Source organism: Palaemon carinicauda, unplaced genomic scaffold (genome assembly GCF_036898095.1).
Source record: "Palaemon carinicauda isolate YSFRI2023 unplaced genomic scaffold, ASM3689809v2 scaffold5, whole genome shotgun sequence".
NCBI lineage: Eukaryota > Metazoa > Arthropoda > Malacostraca > Decapoda > Palaemonidae > Palaemon > Palaemon carinicauda.
This window is the reverse complement of record NW_027171761.1, coordinates 779,509-801,467: the sequence shown is the minus strand read 5'-3', so window position 1 is coordinate 801,467 and position 21,959 is coordinate 779,509. Positions and strand designations below refer to the sequence as shown.

The 21,959-nt window shown below is 39.2% G+C and overlaps 1 protein-coding gene across 1 annotated transcript in view; it reads right to left on the bottom strand.

Annotated features, from left to right (window-relative positions):
- Positions 1-21,959, bottom strand: part of LOC137637029 (uncharacterized) — a 318,070-nt gene that overhangs the window by 56,284 nt on the left and 239,827 nt on the right. The window contains exon 9 of the mRNA XM_068369339.1: positions 20,019-21,068. Coding sequence (XP_068225440.1) covers positions 20,019-21,068 — 1,050 coding nt within the window. The remainder of the gene's footprint in view (positions 1-20,018; positions 21,069-21,959) is intronic.

Here is a 21,959-nt window from a genome sequence, read left to right as displayed (position 1 = left end):
GCTCAAGTATAAGCCAAACCCTATTTGATGGGACTATGAGCATTTTAAGAATGCCTGCCACTTTAATCATAAAGGAAAGCAAACCCAGACAGAATGCCAATAGTCCTATCTATAGTAAGGGCCAAATTTTTGTACACGAAAATAGTTCCCCGGGCCAATATTGAAATATTGACACTCTTTGGTTCCAAACATTATCGGGTAGCTGGGAAGACAACCACAGCTTCCACAATTGGTTTGAAAATAAATCTTCACTCCCAGCAATGGTATCCCTTCCCCAAATTCTAGACAGTGAAAAGGGGAAGAAAGATTAGACAGTAAGGTTAGAAGCAGTTGACAAAATATGAGGGAAGTTGTAGAAATAGTATGCAATAAAAAGATAAGGGTGATCTTTGAGGTAAACTGAAGAAAAAGATATTCCCAGTTCGAGAGCACTCTTGCCTGTCAAGACTTTAACATGGAAATTATATCATGTGTTAAAGCCAAATGACTACATCAAAGCATTCCCTTGTTAAGAGAAAATTAAGTTAATACAATCTTTGACCAAACACTAGCTGGATTTATTCTCTTGGAAAAGATATATGGTTTTTATATTTTCTATTTTCCTCAAATACTATTGCATCTATCCATGACAAGAGTTTATGTGGCCTATTGGTAACGTCTCTGCCTAGAGATTGCCAGACTGAGGTTTGAGTCCCACTCAAACTCGTTAGTTCATTTATTGTTTACAACCTCACCGTTCTTGTGAACTAAGGATGGGGGATTTGGAGGAGCCTATAGGTCTATTTGCTGAGTCACCAGCAGCCATTGCGTGGCCCTCCCTGGTCCTAGCTTGGATGGATAGGGGGCTTGGGTGCTGATCATATGTATATATGGTCAGTCTCTGGGGCATTGTCCTGCTTTCTAGGGTAATGTCACTGTCCCTTGCCTCTGCCATTCACGAGCGACCTTTAAAGACCTACAGTATTTAAAAGGTACTGTTCTTATTTTCATACTCAAATTTTATATTATCTTTTAATTCTATTTATTGCTTCCGATTTTTGGAGAGTTGAAGTATGTTTCTTAAAGATCTCATGGATACTCTTTTCCTGTTGGCATTGGCTCAGCCAAACATAAGTTGCTATAAATAATATCTGGCAAAGTAAACTATGAATAACACAAGAAGATTTTATCCCTTATGTCTTCCTTCAGAACCAAAACATTATATTGAGGCTTAGAGTTTGCCTCAACTTTTATTTCACAAACCTTTTCTAAAAATGCTTGAAGCATTTCAGCAAAAAATAGGTTTATTTGTCCAGTAAGAGCTGTTCAGTATTATCATTATTATTATTATTATCATTACTTGCTAAACTACAACCCTAATTGGAAAAGCACAATGCTATAAGCCCAGGTCCTCCAACAGAGAAAATAGCCCAGTGAGGAAAAGAAACAAGGGAAAATAAAATAGTAACATTAAAATAAATATTTCCTAAATAAACTATAAAAAAACATCAACAAAACATGTGGAAGAGAAATAAAATAGAATAGTGTGCCCAAGTTTACCCTCAAGATAGAGAACTCTAACCCAAGACAGTGGAAGACCATGGAACAGAGGCTATGGCACTACCCAAGACTAGATAACAATGGTTTGATTTTGGAGTGTCCTTCTCCTAGAAGAGCTGCTTACCACAGTATTTGGAAAAAAAAATTTCAGTCCCTATTTTGTTTTGTGGGATAAAACGCCCTAATCACTTTGTGACCAAAAATACAAGGAATTAGATATATGATAATAGGCTTGAAAGTGAAGGTACACGATTCATCATCCAGAAGCCTTTCTAAGGAAAGGGGTTTAGAAGCAGTTCATTTGACATACTAGCTACAGTCCAGTATTTTAAAAAGCTTTATTGAACAATTTGGAGTCCGTATTTCAAACCTTATTTCTGGGCTCCGACCTGTGCCGCCCGGTGAAATGCTCCTTTATCATCATTTCTAAAGTAAAAACTGCTATAAATTTACCAGAGAAAAATTGTATAGGAATGCTAGGTTGAACCCAGCTCGCTCACCTTAATAAGGTGTCGGTATAATACTGGGGCACTGAATAAATCACCAGAGGCCTCACACCATTTAGATATCTCCTGTCAATATCCCCGAACAGCGAGGTGCCGTTCAACATCCTACTACTACTAGCGATCCCACGCCAGTGACGTAACTCCTTTAAATAGCACACATCTTTATAGCCGTATTTTGCCTTAGTGTGTGAATTTCGCTGGTTTTTTCTGGATTTACCTCAAGATGTCGGACTCCAATGTCACTCCATCTAAGTTAAGTACCGGATCTATGAGTTTTGAGATTTTGGAGGGGGCCTTGCCCTTTTTTGCTTATATTATACAGTTTTATTTTTCACGACCCCGCGTGGGTCTCTCATGGCGCCCGGCTCCCTCCTATCTCTCTCTCTCGTTCGTTCTTAACACTTTTCAATGAGTCCTCCATACTGATTGTTTCTCGTTATGAACTTTATGGGTATCCACGGTTCACACACAGTATTAGTTTTTTATATTGTCCTGTTATTATGATAACAGTTATTACATATACGTGCGTATTATCGGTAGGTTGGCATGCCTGGTCGCCTTCGAGCGTTCCTATTCCACTATATTATTACTTGGATTATTTACGTTCGAACGCCACGGACTTGCTTATCATTTTAACGTCATTCGTTTGCTTGCATTAGCTCGAGGGGCTTTTATGAGTCAGGTATTACATATTAGTTTTCATTTTGTTAGCACATCACTGACTCTGTGTTATGTTGGTAGCCCTGCTGCAGCGCTATCAGGCTTGGGTTTTCTCCTGTCTCTTGTTCGCTCCCTCGTTTGTTTTGCGATTGATGTGTGGTTAATTTTATTATTATTATCATCCATCATGCCTTCCTATCTTATTTTACCATGTGTTGTGTTTTTTATAGTGTTATTAGTCTTTCCGCGTGATCATATCATCGTGGGTCTGGCAGGTTGGTATACCTGCTATCGCCCCACTCCTAGCCGCCTCCCGCCGATACCCCACCCCAGGGTTCCCTCCCTCTCTCTCTCCTGATCGAGTTTGAGTCACTTTATGGTGCTATGTTCCCCTCCCGGGGGCATCCGCTTTCTTTGCACGGGCGGTTCCCGTTGATCTGTGAGGCTTACTTTTATTGTACATTAACGTACATTACTTACTCTTTTCACTACTCTACCCGGTCGTAGTCGTTTTCTTTCCATCGCTCGTTTGGCCAACGATCGGCGGGAAGTTTTCTGCTCGGTCCGTGGTACCTTGTCATGTTGTATTATTTATTAATTAAGTTTTGTACGTGCTACTCCCTCTCGGTCCCGCACGTCACGGACCCATTAAAGATCCCTTCCCCCTCTCTAGTGTCACGCACCTCACCGACCTCATATAGATATATATATACATATATATATATATATAAAGACTTTCATTACGGGATCCCCGGAAGTAGCTTTTATACATTACCACCCGGTCGAGTTGTTCAGTTGAGCCCCCAGAGCCAACGTTACTCATTATTACTTGGATTATCTTTATGTATTAGTCACATATAGATTATATACGATCCTAGTTCTCGACCTTGCCTTCCTTCTTTTGATATGATCACGATTACGGTCTGACTTAATTTAATTTAAATTTTTACAATCAAATAGATCTGTTATTTTGATTTATTAAGCAACCCAGGCCCCCCGGGGTCCCCCTATTTGCCTTCATTCAATATATTTAAGGCATTTATATAAATGGTTTTTATCATGTATTTGATATATGATTTATTAAGCACCCCGGGCCCCCAGGGTCCCCTATTTGCCTTCATTCAATATATTTAAGGCATTTATATGAATAGTTTTTATCATGTATTTGATATATATATATATAGAATTGAAGCACTCCGGGCCCCCCGTGCCCTTCATTTGCTTTCATTCAAGATAATTATAGCTATACTGTATATATAAAAATTTTTTTCCATGATATTAACATTTATGGATATTTAAGCACCGGGGCCTCCAGGCCCCTAATTTGCTTTCCTTTAAGATACTCATGTATCTTTTATCTTACAGACTGTACGTTATGCGATAACGGCATGTGCCGCTGTCCTCCACCAACCCTGCGGTCATGATGTGTGTCGTTCGCACGCTCACTGTTCTATTCAAGTGGATGACCTAGCTGTTTGGCATCCGGACAATTGTGTAGTCTGCTATAAAATGACCTCCACTCTAACATCTGACTCCGTGAGTGCATTTACATTAATACAGACTTGTGGGGAGTTATAAATTATTTTGATGGTTTCTTTTAATCATACTATTATTTTAAGGCCACAGTCCTCTGGACTTCCCGCATGCCTTTTACTTCGTGCCTATGAAGTCCTTGGACTTCTCCACTTTTTCTTTGGCACTTTTATTCCTCGCTAATAGTCTGTTCTCTTTCAGAGCACCCAGCTTGAAAAGGACACAGCCCAAGCAACCCTCAAGATCTGGATTGCAGGTTCGCCCGCAACATGAAGGCCAAACAGCCTTATATCCTCTCTGAGGAATGGTGTTCCCGCCTCTACCCCAATGCTAAAACATCAGCTGCGGTCCCCAAAGAGTTGGTGGACCCTATCATCGAGAGCATTGAATCTCTTCTTCTGGCCCCGTACCAAGGAGAGACGGGCGGCACCCTAACTGAGGACATCGCTACCCTCAACCTCGATGTGGAACCCATGGCTCTGGATGATCCCGACGCAGGTAGGGACGTAGGTGAGTCAGGTGGTTCCTGGGCTAAGATTCCTCTCCCTAGCCCGGCTTTCTCTTCTACTTCCGAACACTCTTCTTTTCGAGGTTTTCCGGGGACAACCGGGACTGATCTCAGTCCCCGGCCTGTTCCCCCCAAGGTGAAGGCTCATCGTAAGCCTTAATATAAGACTCACAAGTCTTCCCAAGACCAAAAACCTTCGAGATCATCATCCTCGAAGGCTAAATCCTCCTCCACCAGAGTCTCTCAAGACCCAATTGCTGTGCCCTCAACCTCACACGGAGTAGCCTCTGTTCCAGCACCTGTTCCCCCCTAGGCGGGATCATTTAACGCGGAGGATTTTTAAGAGAAACTGTTTACTCGTTTTGAGTCGATGCTATCGTCTCATACGAAGCAATCGCAAGAGAGGAGAGCTTCTGTGGAGAGCCTAGTTCAAGGACTCATGCGCTCGGGGCTACCACCACCACAACAGCAATACCCCATCCCCGACGCCTCCAAGCTTCCTCCTTTTAATAAGAATAACACTTGGAGGTTAGCATCGCATGCCCCTTCTCGGAGGGTATGCTGTCAATCGAAGGTTTTGGTACCCGGCCTCTTACGGATTATGAATTCTACCCGCCGGGTCTGGAATTCCCCTTCCCCGGCTACGCTCGCCTCACGGAAGAGGCTCTGATCCGTTTAGATAAGGTCCCAAAGGAAACTGTTATTTTTCCTAAAGAACAGGCACAGTCTGTCTTGGTCTGTGTGTTCAATGAGTGGGACTACTTGAACACAATGATTACGGCCTACAAAAGTTCGTATACTATGTTTGTGGCAGATGACCATACCCCTACCCCATGTGCGACCAAGATCTTAGAGTTGGTCTTCCAGGCTATCAAAGACGAGAAGCCTTTACCCCAACTCAGGGAGACCGACTTAACCTCCTTTCTCTTTCCGGGAGACAGTGAATGTTGGCGGAACGCCCCAGCTACCTTTTCAGCAGTTCAGCGAACGGCTTCCCAGACTCCCAGAGTCTCTTATTAAATTGGAATTTGAGTCGAGGTGCAGATTCAGCAGGTCTCTCAATTCGGTCACCCTTTCCGAATTGACCGTCGCCACGAGGAGGACCTCCTTAAGGTCCGCACTAAGTCACTAATGCAAAACTTTATGGCTGACGCCTATGATTTTGCAAACGCCAAGACCCGTTGTCGACGACACGTCCTCTCTGAAGCCACCATTAGGCACGAACCTAATAGGCTCATCAAAGCTCCAGTCTGGGGCCCGGATCTTTTCCCAGAGGATTTGGTTAACTCGGTCCTTAGCGAGGCAGCTAGAGCCATCCAAAACCTCAAAGTTAGATGGGGCCTCGTTTCAAAGAGGAAATATGAGCCTACTGGTACCCCAATTCGAGGTAGGAAGAGATTGAGGCCTTTCCAATCTTCCCAATTCAGGGTTCAACCGGTCTCAGTCCAACCGGCTCCTCAAGGTCCCCAGCCTTCTACCTCAAAGGGCCAACAGCAAGAACAGTACGTCCTGGTCCCTCAGTCTCAGATCGCCACTTATGAGGCTCAGGGCTCTTTCCGTGGCTACCAGCGTCACAGGGGTTCCAGGGGTGCCTTTCGTGCCCGAGGTAGCGGAAGGGGTTACCACCGAGGCAAGTCTTCCCGTGGAAGCAGAGGAGGCAAATCATCCTCCAACCATTGAGAAGCCGCAGGTAGGAGGGAGACTGTACATATTTCGAGACCGTTATAAGTTCAGCGATTGGGCTTCCAGCATTATCTCCAAAGGACTAGGGTGGAGCTGGATACAGGGACCTCCTCCACCAAACAGCTTTTACCAACTGCCAACAGAAGAACTACGTTCCTTCACAAAAGATCTGCTACAAAAGAATGCAATCCAAAGCATTCGTCCCTTAAGATTTCAAGGACGCTTGTTCAGTGTGCCAGAGAAAGGCTCAGACAAACGAAGAGTAATCCTGGACCTGTCTCGTTTAAATTCCTTCATTCGTTGCGACAAATTCCATATGCTTACCGTCTCGCAGGTGCGGACCTTACTTCCCCGTGGGGCCGTCACCACCTCCATCGATCTTACAGATGCCTACTATCACGTTCCAATAGCAAGGCATTTTCGTCCTTTTCTGGGCTTCAAGCTAGGCAAACAAGCCTATGCATTCAAAGTGATGCCATTCGGGCTCAACATAGCACCCAGAATCTTCACCAAACTAGCAGACAGTAATTCAAGAGCTTCGAACTCAGGGGATACAGGTAGTGGCCTATCTAGACGATTGGCTAATCTGGTCAGACAATGCCCAGAATTGCCACATAGCAACGAACAAAGTCCTCACTTTCCTTCGACAACTGGGATTCCAAGTCAACTTCGAGAAATCCCGCCTGGTCCCGGAGACCAAGTTTCAATGGCTGGGACTACAATGGGACCTGTGCTCCCATACGCTGTGCCTCCCCAAACCCAAAAGGAAGGAGATAACGAGGAATACAAAACAATTTCTAAGGGAGAAGTTGACCTTCAGAGGGAACCAAGAGAGGATCCTAGGTTCTTTACAGTTCGCCTCCGTGACGGACATCGTCCTAAGGTCCAAACTCAAGGACATAAACAGAGTGTGGCACTCCAGAGCAACCGAAAAACACGGAGGCAGACGTGCTCGCCTTCCCCCAATCCTGAGAAAAAGTCTGCAGCCTTGGATGAAGATCAAGAATCTTTCCAAGTCGGTTCCCTTACAACATCCGGTCCCGAGACTCGTCGTTCACACAGACGCCTCCTTAACAGGGTGGGGAGGTTACTCCAAACACAAGAAAGTCCAAGGTTTATGGTCACCGGTCTTCCAACAAATGCACATCAACATCCTAGAGGCCATGGCAGTCTTCCTCACTTTAAAACGTCTCAATCCAGCCAGGAATCTCCATATCAGACTGGTTCTCGACAGTGCAGTCATAGTTCACTGCCTCAACAGAGGAGGCTCCAGATCAGTCCAAATAAACCACATCATGTTGAAGATATTCTCCATGGCGGCAATGCACAAGTGGCACCTGTCAGCAGTCCATCAAGCAGGAGTCCGGAATGTGGTAGCGGACTCATTTTCCCGGACGACTCCGCTAGAGTCGGAATGGTCACTAGACAGTCGATCTTTCCAGTGGATACTATCTCAAGTCCCGGGTCTCCAGGTGGATCTGTTTGCGACAGAATCCAATCGCAAACTGGATTGTTACGTAGCCCCCAACCTGGACCCTCAGGCTTATGCCACGGACTCTATGATTCTAGATTGGAATACCTGGAAGACAATTTATCTATTTCCTCCGGTGAATCTCCAGCTGAAAGTTCTGCACAAACTCAGATCCTTCAAAGGTCAAGTGGCTCTCGTAGCCCCCAACTGGTCCAAGAGCAATTGGTTCCCCTTGTTGCTAGAACTAGGTCTCCGCCCCCGCCGGATTCCCAATCCGGTGCTAACACAAACAGTACAAACTCGCATTGTGTTCGCTTCCTCAAGGATTCTGAATGCCCTAACTTTATGGACTTCATGAAGTTCGCAGCCCAACGAGGTGCAAACATCGATCCTTTGAATACTATTTTCCTGGAATCTGACAAAAGGGAATCTACTCTCCGTCAATATGACTCAGCTGTCAAGAAATTAGCTAAGTTCTTGAAAGATTCCCAAGTTGAGAAAATGACAAAAAACCTAACTGTGACATTCTTGAGAACTCTCTTTGAATCAGGCCTGGCAGCCAATACCATTACTACAATCAAGTCAGCCTTGAAAAAGATCTTCCATATTAGTTTTGACATTGATTTAACGGATTCATATTTCTCATCCATTCCGAGAGCTTGTGCCAGACTAAAACCTTCAACTCGCCCTAGCGCAGTTTCTTGGTTTTTGAACGATGTTCTTAAGCTAGCCTCTAACACCCCAAATGAATCCTGTAACTATATGGCATTATTAAGAAAGTCACTTTTTCTTTTGAGCCTCGCCTCTGGCTCCAGAATCTCAGAATTGTCAGCTTTATCTAGAGACCCTGGTCATACAGAGTTTCTCTCTTCGGGTGAGGTCCTTCTCTCCCCTAACAAAGTGTTCCTGGCTAAAAATGAGGACCCCAAAACAGGTGGTCTCCCTGGAAGATTGTTCCACTTCCAAGGGAGCCATCCCTGTGTCCAGTTACCACCCTGAAATCCTACTTAAGTAGAACTTCCACTACAACCACGGGGCCCTTATTTATTAGAGAACACAGAGGAACTATTACCCTTAAGGGAATCAGGCAACAAATTCTTTATTTTATTAAACAAGCTAATCCTGAATCATTCCCACATGTCCATGATATTAGAGCTGTGGCTACCTCAATTAATTTTTTTCCACCATATGATATTTGATGAGCTCTCAAAATATACGGGTTGGAGTCCCCTAAAGTTTTCAAGCGCCACTACCTAAAACCTTTAGAAGCTCTTAGATTTGCCACAGTAGCTGCAGGGAATATAGTTCCTCCTGAAGGTACTGAGTCCTAATCACAACGTCTTGCTCTGTCCTCTTTCCCTCCTGCCTGGCTTACCTGTTGTTCCTACCTGTTTTGTTTACCATGATGTATTATTTTATTATTCAATTGATCAATTTCATGAATTGTTTTGATTTCACTTGTTCTTGAAATCCCCGAGCTGATTTTCTTTTGTTATGTTAAATATTTGTTATGGGTTTTCTTTCGCTTGGTTCTCTCTATCTTCCCCTGGTGGGATTTTGTAACATGCTCATATTTATATCTATGATTGAATGTTTAACTTTCCATTTTGATTACCAAGCTGGATTACCACTATTCATATCTGTTGACTTTTACCTACGGGGTTTCATTATTGATTACAGTACGTACCATGTCTAATTATCACTCTTATTTACATGTTGATCTATTTTTACGGGTTTCCACATCCCCCTTTTTTTTATATTAAAACTCATCAGCTCTGTTATTTTTGTGTTATTCCCTCTTCAGGTAGTTAGCCATATTGGGTCCCCATTCTCTGGTACGATTTCACTGGGCGGCACGGGTCGGAGCCCAGAAAAGGGATTTTGACATAGGAAAAATCTATTTCTGGGCGAGAGACCCGTGCCGCCCAGTGAACCCACCCGTCCCTCCCTAATTGGGCCACAATCTGGGGTGCTATAAGGAGTGACGTCACTGGCGTGGGATCGCTAGTAGTAGTAGGATGTTGAACGGCGCCTCGCTTTTCAGGGATATTGACAGGAGATATCTAAATGGTGCGAGGCCTCTGGTTATGATTTATTCAGCGCCCCAGTATTATCCCAACACCTTATTAAGGTGAGCGAGCTGGGTTCAACCTAGCATTCCTATACAAATTTTCTCTGGTAAATTTATAGCAGTTTTTACCTTAGAAATGATGTTAAAGGAGCATGTCACTGGGCGGCACGGGTCTCTCGCCCAGAAATAGATTTTTCCTACGTCAAAATCCCTTTTTAAGATACTTTGTTAAAAGTGATCAAGACGATGTTAGTACATTTTGACCATAGTATGTTGTTTTTTAATCAAATTTATCCTGTCTCTTTCCTTCAGTAGCATCATACCTCCAGTAAAATGGGGGCGGGATCAGCATTATGAACATGAGGGAAGGCTCATAGAAATAAATAGAATTTTAATAAAAAAAAAATCTTATTTCTATAATCACCTGATGTTCATATACATTTCAACTTCAAAGCTGAGAGACAGAACAGCGTGTCATTTATCACTTATCGCTAGAATTCTCATTTCTTTGCTAAGTCTTTATTGATGGGAAGAAAATAGGAAATTTTCATGGGTTAAGGTAGCTTGAACCAAGCTTCTGGATAAGAAGCAATATTAACATTAGGCAAGTATAAAGATAATAGTGTATGTTTAAACTTCCAACTCTTGCATTGTTAACATGAAAGGATGGACTAGTTCACGTAACGGGAGCAGAGCAATACCTCTTTTTGGCATCAGAAGGAAACAAGCATAAAAGCATTGTACTGACTCGCATAGTTGCCATTGGTACAACCTTTTGGATTGTCGCTCCTCTGAACTTGTGTACTCTATCCTGGAAGGTAATTTTGAACGTGTTCTGGTAACTTTTCCCTCTATATTTTTCCTTGTCATCATGGCTCCCACCCATAAGATAGACAATGATGGCAGTACATTAAAGAAGAGGAAAGTTATTACTGTATTATTATTATCATTACTACTCATTATGCTACAATCATAGTTGAAAAAGCAGGATGTTACAAGCCCAAAGGCTCAGATGGGGAGAAATAGCCAAGTGGGGAAAAGAAATGTTAATAAATTATATAAGTAATGAAAAAAAAATCTTAAGATTATTAACAACATTAAAATATATTTGTCATGTATAAACTATGAAGAGAGACTTATCTCAACCTGTTTCACATAAAAACATTTGCTGAAAGAATGAACTTCTGAAGTTTCACCAATTCAACTGCCTGATTAGGAGGATCAATACACAATCTGGTCAGTCCTGGAATAAAATTTCTAGAATACTGTGTAACGTTCAGCCTTACTATGGAGAAGGCAAGGCTGTAATAATTAAATGCATACCTAGGATTGCATACAGGATGGTACAGTCTGGAAAGATATGAATGCAAAGGATGGTCAGAATTATGAAAAATCTTGTAAAAATGCATAAAGAACTAACTGAATGACAGTGCCAGAGATAAATATCAAGATCAGGAGTAAGAAATTTTGTAGACTAAGTTTTTGTCCAACAAAATAAGATGAGAATCAGAAGCTGAAGACCATACAGGAAAACAATACTTGAAACAAGGTAGAAAGAAAGAATTAAAACATTTCCCAAGAAAACATTCATCACCAAAAATTTTAAAAGCCTCTCTATAAGCCAATTTTTTGTGTAATTGAAGAAATAAACAGCCCAATTATGTTCCTTAACAGTGAATTTGCAATCAAGAATCCCACCTAAAATTTCAAAGGAGTTGCATATAATTAAAAAAACATTATCAATGCAGAGATTCGGATGTTGAGCCACTGTCCTTGACCTACTTACAATCATACTTTGAGTTTTGTTAGGGGTTCAACTTCATGCCACACAATTTTCACAGTACACTAATTTTTGCTAGATTTCTATAAAGGGATTCTGCAATCCAAGATCTATATTCATGAGATGGAATAAAAGCAGAGAGACTAGCATCATCTGCTTATTCAACAAGCCTGTTTTCTAGCCAAAACCACATCCTACATATATGTGCCCTTCAACAATTACTCTTTGCAATCTATTACTTAAAAATTCCATAATGATGCGTAGAAAAGACCCACCTACTCCCAAAGGTTAAGTTTGAAAACAATGGCATCATGATTAACACAGTCAAGGGCAGTACTAAAATCATATGAAGTTCCTGACCACAATCAAGGGATTTCTGTGCTGCCTTGGAAATTGCTAGGGTATAACATGCTCCAAGGCCTTTGCGAAAGCTAATTTGCTAACAGGGGAATAGGTTATTACCTTAACCAGACCTATTTAAACATTTTGCCAAAGGACATTCATTAACTTAATATAGTATGGAAGTTATGGAAATTGGGAAAGAATCAGGGTTAGAGCTACCACAAACACATTTACCTAGTATAGTAACATTACCAAGTCTCCAAAAAGTGCAAAATGAACCTATCATTGCTAACTTGCAGAAAATACAAGACAACTTAGGAGCTAAAGAAATCAGGGGTCTTTATAAAAAGCAAAGGAAAAATGCTATTTAGGTCTATACCTCGATATACATCAAGGTCCATCAAGAGAGTTTTAATTTCAAGGGACTGACCAGCTAAAATAGTGTAGCATCACGAAAACAAGAATGAGGAAGATCAAGTTTCTCATTACTCTGCTGTCAAACATATTACCCATAAAGGGTTGCCTTTTCTTTTGAACAGATAGTGATGGAGCCATGTGGTTTAAGTGAAGGCAGGAACTGTTAATTCTACACCAAAGACTGCATATTTAAGGGTAGTCCACAACTTTATGTTCCTGGGTTGTAAAAGAAAGGGTTTCTTTAATGGTCAAATTGTATTTCTTTACAGTTGGAACATAACCTCTGAGCAACAGCTCTTAGCCAAGTATATTTATTCCAGATCAAGTCCAATCTGTTATTCTTCCAACGATAGACCTCCTGCTTCTCCAAATAAGCGTGTCTAAAATCCTCATTGATTTAGGGTTTTTATTTCCTTCAGTTTTAATGCACAAGAAGGAATATGCTATTACCACATAAGTAAGATGGAAGTTTTGAAATGAGCAGAAAAGGGAGAAACACTGATAAACATCGGCTCTATACCGTACTCCAACTTGGCAGTTCAACTGTCACGATGATTATCAAGGCTAAAGATGGCACCTTTGAGCTTGCGACGGGACCTGCACCTATGTTATCAACAGTGATTACAAAGCAGTGAAGTGGCCTCATGGTTGAGATGATGAGATTGTTCAATCTATGGTTTAAAGAACAGTGAATACTGTATCCCAGTGCCTAAGGATAATTCACATAAAATATTGAAAAGAGAAAGGGGGATCAGAATGTAAGGGAAGGTTTATATCTGGCAGGGTTGATTCGTGTGATGTAAGTAGCATGCAAATTACAAAACCATTAAAGTTCAGAGTGAAACTGCTAGTGGTGATGAAAAAGCAGCAAGTGTGTATCCTTACGTGTTGACTTAACAAGTTTTCAATGAATGTGGATGAAACAAGTTTATTTTGCAAGTTTATGCCGAATTGCACATAAATTACTAAGGAGAAAAAGCAACACCAGCCCATAAAGCCATGAAGGAGAGACTAACTTTGCTTTTTGAGGGTAATGCTGCTGGTAACTACAAGCTGAAGCACATTCTAATGTATCAAGCTGATAATTCAAGGGCATTTGAAAGGGCTGATAGCCTCGCATCTAGAAATCCAATAAAAAGGCTCGGGTGACAGTTCAAGTACCCAAAGACTGGGTCACCAACTTTTTTGTGTCAAAAATGAAGCTGTATTAAATTTTTAAGGGTTTACCCAATAAAGAGTTGCTAGTGGTGAATGGCTTCAATCCAGATATCAAATTGATTTAATTTTCACCCCATACCACAGCCCTTCTCCAGCCTATGTAACAAGGTTTCATTGAATTTTTCAAGGAATACTATCTCTGAGACATTTTCCATGGCCTAGGATGCAACCGAGAACAAGGAAAAACTCCCCAGTTAGTGAAGGGTTATTTTCATGGTAAGGAGGAGACAATTGCCTGTTGCTGAGAAGGTGAACATCTTAATTTGCAAGTGGAGTTTGATAATGTCAAGACTACTGGCATCTCATGGAAAGGAGTCCACTGTTGAGGACCTCATTCAACTTGAGAAACAGATAATTGAAGAGGAGAAGGAAGACATACCAACTCCAAAGGCCAAGAGATTTTCAACGGAGAACGTGGAAAAAGGTTTTAAACTGATAGAACAAGGGTTGGTAAGGACTGATGCGGAGAACCCCAACACTTGAGGTACACTAAGATCTATGGAGGGGTCATGTTCATGCTGTTGTGTTACAGGCAAAGAGAATGGCAACAAATCCTCTACCGTCTACTTCAGCTGCTGCTTTATTTCCTCCGGTCTCCCCAGCACCTTCTGCAGGGCCTCCAGACTCACCTAACCCAATATCTCCAGCAACTTCTGCAGCTTTTCATGACTCACCTACCCCAGAAGTATCTCCAGCACTTTCAACAGGCTTTCCAAACTCACCAATACAAGTATCTCAACACCTTCTCCCAGCAGCCTCTTCTACAAGTTCTCCAGACTCATCTGCCTCAGTAGTATCTTGAGCACCTTAAGCAGGTTATACTGAATCACCTGTCCCAGTACAGTACCTTCAACATGTTCTCCAGACTCACCTGGTTTCAGTATCTACAGTCCCTTTTGTAAGTTCTCCAGATTTGCCTACCAAAGCATCTCCAGCACCTTGTGCAATTTCTTTTTATTATTATTATTATTATTAATTACTATTAATTATTAATTATTATTATCATTATTATTATTATTATTATTATTATTATTATTATTATTATTATTATTATTATTATTATTATTATTATCATTATTATTATTATTATTATTATTAATCAACCCTAGTTGGTAAAGCAAGATGCTATAAACCCAAGGGCTCCAACAGGGAAAAATAGCCCCGTGAGAAAAGAAAATAAGGAAATAAATAAATGATAGAAGAAGCAATAAAAATTAAAATAAAGTATTTTAAAAATATTAACAACATTAAAACAGATATTTGATTTATAAACTATAATAAGACTAATGCAAGCCTATTCAACATAAAATCATTTGCTGTGAGTTTGAACTTTCGAAGTTCTACTGATTCAACTACCCAATTAAGAAGATCACTCCACAACTTGGTCACAGCTGGAATAAAACTTCTAAAGTACTGAAAGTACTGTGTAGTATTGAGCCTCGTGATGGAGAAGTCCTGACTATTAGAATTAACTGCATACCTAGTATTATGAACAGGATGGAACTGTCTGGGAAAATCTGAATGTAAAGGATGATCAGAATTATAAAAAATCTTATGCAAAATGCATAATGAACTAATTGAATGGTGGTGCCAGAGATTAATATCTAGATCAGGAATAAGAAATTTAATAGACCTTAAGTTCCTGTCCAACAAATTAAGATGAGAATCAACAGCTGAAGACCAGACAGGAGAACAATACTTGAAACAAGGTGAAATGAATGAATTAAAACACTTCTTCAGAAAAGATTCATCACCGAAAATCTTGAAAGACTTTCTCAATAAGCCAATTTTTGTGCAATTGAAGAATACACAGACCTAATGTGTTTCTAAAGCGTAAATTTGCTATCGAGAATCATACCTAAAATTTTGTCATACAAAATTAAAGAAACATCATCAATGCTGAGATCTGGATATTGTGGAACCACGGTCCTTGACCTACTTACAATCATATTTTGAGTTTTGTTAGGATTCAACTTCATACCTCATAATTTGTACCATGCACTAATTTTATGTATATCTCTATTAAGGGGTTCAGCAACCCCACATCTACATTCAGGAGATGAAATTGATGCAAAGAGAGTAGCATCACCTGCATATGCAACAAGCTTGTTTTCTAGACCAAACCACATGTCATTTGTATATACAGTAGTATGAAAAGTAATGGGCCAAGAACACTACCCTGAGGAACACCAGATATCACATTCCTATACTCACTACAGTGCCCATCAACAACTCTTTGCAATCTATTACTTAAAAATTCAATAATGATGCTAAGAAACGACCCACCCACTCCTAACTGTTTGAGTTTGAAAACAAGGGCCTCATGATTGACACGGTCAAAGGCAGCACTAAAATCAAAGCCCATCATACGAGCTTCCTGACCACAATCAAGGGATTTCTGTACAGCATTGTAGATTGTAAGAAGGGCATCACATGCTCCAAGGCCTTTACGAAAACCAAATTGCAAACTAAAGAATATATGACTACCTTCAGCAAACCCATTAAGACGTTTTGCCAAAAGACGCTCAAAAACTTTAGATAATATGGAAGTTATGGAAATTGGGCAGTAATCTTTCTCCTCCCACTAAAGCAGTCTCTTCACCACTTGCAGTGTGTAAGCTAACCTCAGGAGTAAAGCCCAATTATCTCCTTTTTTCAGTTTCATTTTATCATTCTGCAGTATATTCATAATCTACTGTATGTGTTTTAGTCCTATTTCTCTCTTCATAACATTAAGTTATGAAAATTATGACTACTGCTCCCTTAGCATGCATGAGTTACTTTGTTGTGATTACTCACATAACTGTATTTAGGCGTGGCGTGAATTGCGCACAAATTAGATTTACAGTATGTCATAGGAATGGATCTCCATTGCAAACTGAGGACTTACAGTACTATGATAATAAATATCTGATTAATTAAGAAAAATGTCTCAATTGCAGACATGTCATTGCACCTAAGAGAGACACAATTGCAATCTTCGTGATGCAACTTTGGTACCTATGGGATGTAACCAATATTTATGTCTATGGAGGTAATATTGTATTTTATTGTGATGCAGGAAAGAAAGCCAAGGAAGAAGCAAACACAGATACCAGCTTTAGCATATATGCAAAAGTGATTATGATGCAATAATAGTCATGATTTTTTGTAGCAATAAAATTCAACACTACTGGTGATAGAGGTATCAACAATAGATGTTGTAAAGGGCAGAGTATGTTCTGATCCCACTTTTTAAAGGTAAAAGTAAATACTGAGGACTAACAATAATAACAAAATGAACCATAATACATTTACTTGTACAGTGGTGCAAATGGAACAAGATTAGAAGTGCAGCAGGTCCAGCCTGACACTTTACAAAAAAAAAAGGCTGGTTTGCTTCCACTTACTTTTACCTGCCTCACTGTTTCTCTATCTCTATGAGTTTTGCCCTTTTCACGGTGAAATTAGCTCCCAATAACATAAAATTAACTTGATATCCTGTACAGTACAATACCATAAAATGGGGTGTCCATGTCATGGGCACAACACATTTCACGGTCATCTGTGTCTATATCAGCAACAATAATCAAGTAAGAACACCATCTAAGAACTTGAACCTAGTGTTTATCAGCATGATTATCACAATGGAGAGTTGGAAGCCCATGGCCTACCATGGGAGACTGCAGTCATTCCATGATGATAAATATCCTAAGTCTGACACTAAAAATTTAACCACAAGAGTTGCAGCATGATTTAACAAAAAAAAACTCATAGCATGAAAAGCATTTCCATAGTATCTGTTTACTCCAAAGAGGCCACAGGATTCATCGACTTTCAATTGTGCCTTAGCCACCCTCTTGACTATGTAATGAAAAAGTTTGCTGTTTTTGGGTCTGCATATTGTTAGAGGAAACAAGCCAGGGAATCAATATGTTAAAGAAAGTTATCAAAATACCCCTCATAATAATATCTGCTGTAAAAGAAATTGATCTGAAGTATAAGACCATTTGATAGATAACATAATCTTTCAACATTGGAAGAAGATCCCAAAAATCCCTAATCACTGCTTTGGAAAACTGAGCAGCTATTGCACATTCAGTCTGCCAACTCGTAACCAAGCAATATGGGATAAGTAAATACAAACAGATTGTACAGTGATTTGAATGGAACGCTAAACATTCACATGAGTCAGACAATCTCTGGTGCTTAATAAAGTACATGAATTTACCAAATATGTCCTTTACAGTAGTGTGTATTGTACTTTTATTTATCACACAATTTCTTTATATTAAATAATGAAAATAAAGAATTTGCAATCATTGAGATTTGCAAATGATATCAGTATAGTATTTACAATTAAAGTTAAAAACAAATTCGCTGATATGCGGCATCATAAATAATATTGTTGCATGCAGTTTTAAAAAGTGTGCTTTTGAAATAAAATGATCTGCATACACCAAACATTAACAAAAATCATGCATCCCCTTCCATGTTCCCAACTGATAAGCCAAAATACTTGAAACAAAAAGTTTCTCTCTTTCATTTAAGCTAAGAAAGCTGTTCCGCAAAATGATTCTCTAATTTCAACTCTGATTCAAATTGAATTACTAAAAGGGAAAATCAATAATTGTTTGAAATTAAGATATTCAAAATGTATACTTAACCAATTGAGCGCCATTGCATGTATCTTATGGTTGATTTTTTTTATCCCAGTGACGCATTGGCATCATTGCAAGTTTTTTTTTAATCTATTATTATCTATGGATATGAATGTTATAAAATATTAACATTATATATCAATAGATATCTATTCAGCTATGTAATAATAAAAGTTTTAAAAGTCCTATCTTTTATAGTTGTTGTGCCAAATCATTTGGAGACGGATTGGCATTCAAAGGGATAATTAGGTCAGCCATCTCTGTTGTCACTAACTTTTTTAATGCTAGCTTCATTCAATATTTTCAGCAACAGAAAATGGGGATTACAAATAATTTTCAAAATTCATGGAAGCTATGCAGTATTATAATCAAAATAAGAGAAAATGAACAGATAAGTATTCATTATAGTGATTTTTACTTTACTTCTAGATACTGAAAATTACACATATTTCCAGTTTGAATGTTCAAATATGACAAATTTGGAGATAATTTGTATTTTTCCTAACCATACAAACCTTAGCTATTTACATTGGGTTTACCTTTCAGCTACGCCGAAAGGTAAACCCAATGTAAATAGCGTGGTTTGTATTTCGCTTACGGAACAATGTATTATTTCGCCCCACAGTGATATTCCATTCTACCACTTTCCAGGTTAAAGGATGTCATTTCTTTGTAAAATAAATTTCAAAATGTATTCTTAAAATTTGCTCTATCACCCATATACTGTTACCTATCATTAGAAATTTGTGTAATTATCCCATTAATTGATAGGGCATCAATTTTATCCACAATGCAATAACATTTATAAATACATAGCTTAATTAGAATATCCAACCTTATTTTTTCAGCTCCTAGCTTATAAATTACGGATTTTCCTTAAAATTCTCCAAGCATACCTCGTTCCTCTTTATTCTTGCAATAAACACAAACCAAAGCGGTACTAATTCATATGAATATGGGGTGTCAAGTAAATTGAAAACACCGTAAAATATTCCTTTGTGGAAAGCATAAGAAATTGAATTATTATTCTTAAAATAAAGTCAATGTTTTCTGATAAAAATTTAAATTTACAAATGGGAAACCAACTCACAAATCCAGCATTCCACCGTGTCAATTAATCTTCCTACGATAATTATCCACATTCAGTTCAATATTTTATAAATGACCCAAATGTCATGCAAGTTTCTTGAAAAGATATCCCATATAATCTTCCATTTACTCAAAATATACTTTAAGAAAAAATGTGTTCCTATTTTAACTTTTGCGCAAATTGTGCATATGACATCAACATATGCAAAGCAGTGGAGGCAAGCAAATGGTAAATCTATCATATTCAAAATGTAGATCAAATCATGTAAAGCTATTTAAATTATTTCATAAAAAATAATTCTTCCCAGAAGTTCTTTTTCAAGACTGTCAAGATGGCTGTTAATGGAATTTCAGACGTAACCTACCTTTAAATTGGCCTAACTACTAATCTACAAGCTATGCCATATATTTCAACATAAATGATTGTAACTACTATACTTTTCTACTTCTCATATCATGGCTTCAAGTTGTCTAAGTGGAAGAATCCCATCTAAATTTAGCTACATCTAAACTACTAAACAAACTAATAACAACCAATGACATAAAAGGAGCAGTACATACTGACATCGCAGAGAAAGCTAATTCTTGTTCCATCAGACGTAAACCTGCACGGCACCGTGACTTTTCTTCTTTTCTTGCTTGGACTCAGGTTAAGAGCTTTTAAGGAATCTGAGGCTGTTTCTACCCCAACAAGCGAAGTCTTAGTAGGTAATTTAGCTGAATCAGCAGAAAAACTTTTTTCTAAAGGGTGTTTACATTTTTTACTGAATGTACATGGATTATCCTCATCAATATTTTCTGTCAATTTTGATGTGGAGGGAAGGGGTTCACCTGCAATTGGGTCTTCTACCCCTTTACAATCACTAATACTACACACCAGATCAGTGTCACTTCCTAACATGCTACTCGCTTTGGATGGGGATGTAGGCACAATTCTGTAAGCACCACCTGGCTTCTTTGTATGTCCTTTGGGAGAGAAGCCCTTTGACCATGATTTTGTAAATGGTTGCTTTCGGGAAGACTCATTAGCCCTTGAAATCATTTCTTGAATACTTTTTCTTATAAATGAAGTTTCACCTATTGTTTCACAACCTGGATCACTTTTGGACTTTGACTCATAAACAACATAAGTTTCGTCAGTAGCCTGCCGTTCAAGGTTGCAGAAATCAGGTACACTCTTAGACTTGGTAGCGATAGTTTGTGCACAACTTTCAACACTGGCATTATTTAGCCCATCAGTATCTAAATTCTGAGGTGTTGAGGCTTTGCATTTATTATTGGGATTTGTATTATTATTGCTATGTGACTTTCTTAATTCTTTGGAAGCATTTAGACTAGGGGAGGACGGTAGGAGGGGACAGCCTTCATGAGGCGACGGAGGGGTCTGAGGACGTTCTAAGGACGGTTCAAGAGGAAGTGAATGTCCTTCAGGGATTTGACCTGTTTCCATACTTTGACCAGCCTCTTCACTAACGTCTACAAGGGGCCCTGACCCAACTGGCTGGTCACCATGAAAGTGATGGCATTTGGCACACTGCACTTCCTGTGGCATTTCTTCCTCCTCTCGAATTGTGTTGCATGCTACTGAACAACATCTACCACTACACACCGCTAGAAAGAAAAAAGAAACAAAAGTAACGTAAATCAAATGCAGATAAAAAACTCCCCAAAAACAATATCAGCTTAGCTGGCATATCAAGCAAGCAAAAAGAAAGGTGCCAATACATAACAAAGGTCAAAATTTACAACATATATGTAAAGAGACAACAGTGCTGCTGCTTGAACATACAGAGTGGGAGGGAGGGTAACATCCCTTAAACAAGCTACAAGCAAAATTAAAGTTCAAAATGTTTTGGTGTTGCAAATGATACTTCTCTTCACTCACCTTCCCTTATCCTAATCTTTTTTCACAAATATACCTGCCTAAGTCATTCAAATTCACACAATAGTAAATCCAAGGAAACTTACCTTCCATTATACTAGTTGATCTTTTTTCTAAGTTCAAACAGGTAATAAGTATACTCTACATAGCATAACACAAGATTACCTATAAAGTTGTTAACATGAAACCAATAATTTACTTGCCGTATATTACCATATAATATTAATGTATGTAAAATGGAATTTCAATAAAATTTAAATTGAACTGCTACGAATTAAAATTCAAAACAAATATAAAATAAAGTGAACTCATTTCATTGTATTTTCCTTGGTAGTAAGCCAAACAGTTGTTAGATTGCTCAGATTATTTAAACACGCTTAAATGTATATGTACAGTTTTAAAAAAGAGAAACTGGAATTTTGCCAAGATTCTATGCTCAAATCAATATAAAATTAATATCTGAAATGACTGAACCATTAGCTAATATGATTTGATTGAAAACCTACAACAATATGATGGAGATTGCAGAGATATCCACACAGCTGTTCCCATATCGTAATGAAATTTATCAAACCGAATTTGCTTCGGAATTTCACTATCAAGTATTCACAACTAGTCAG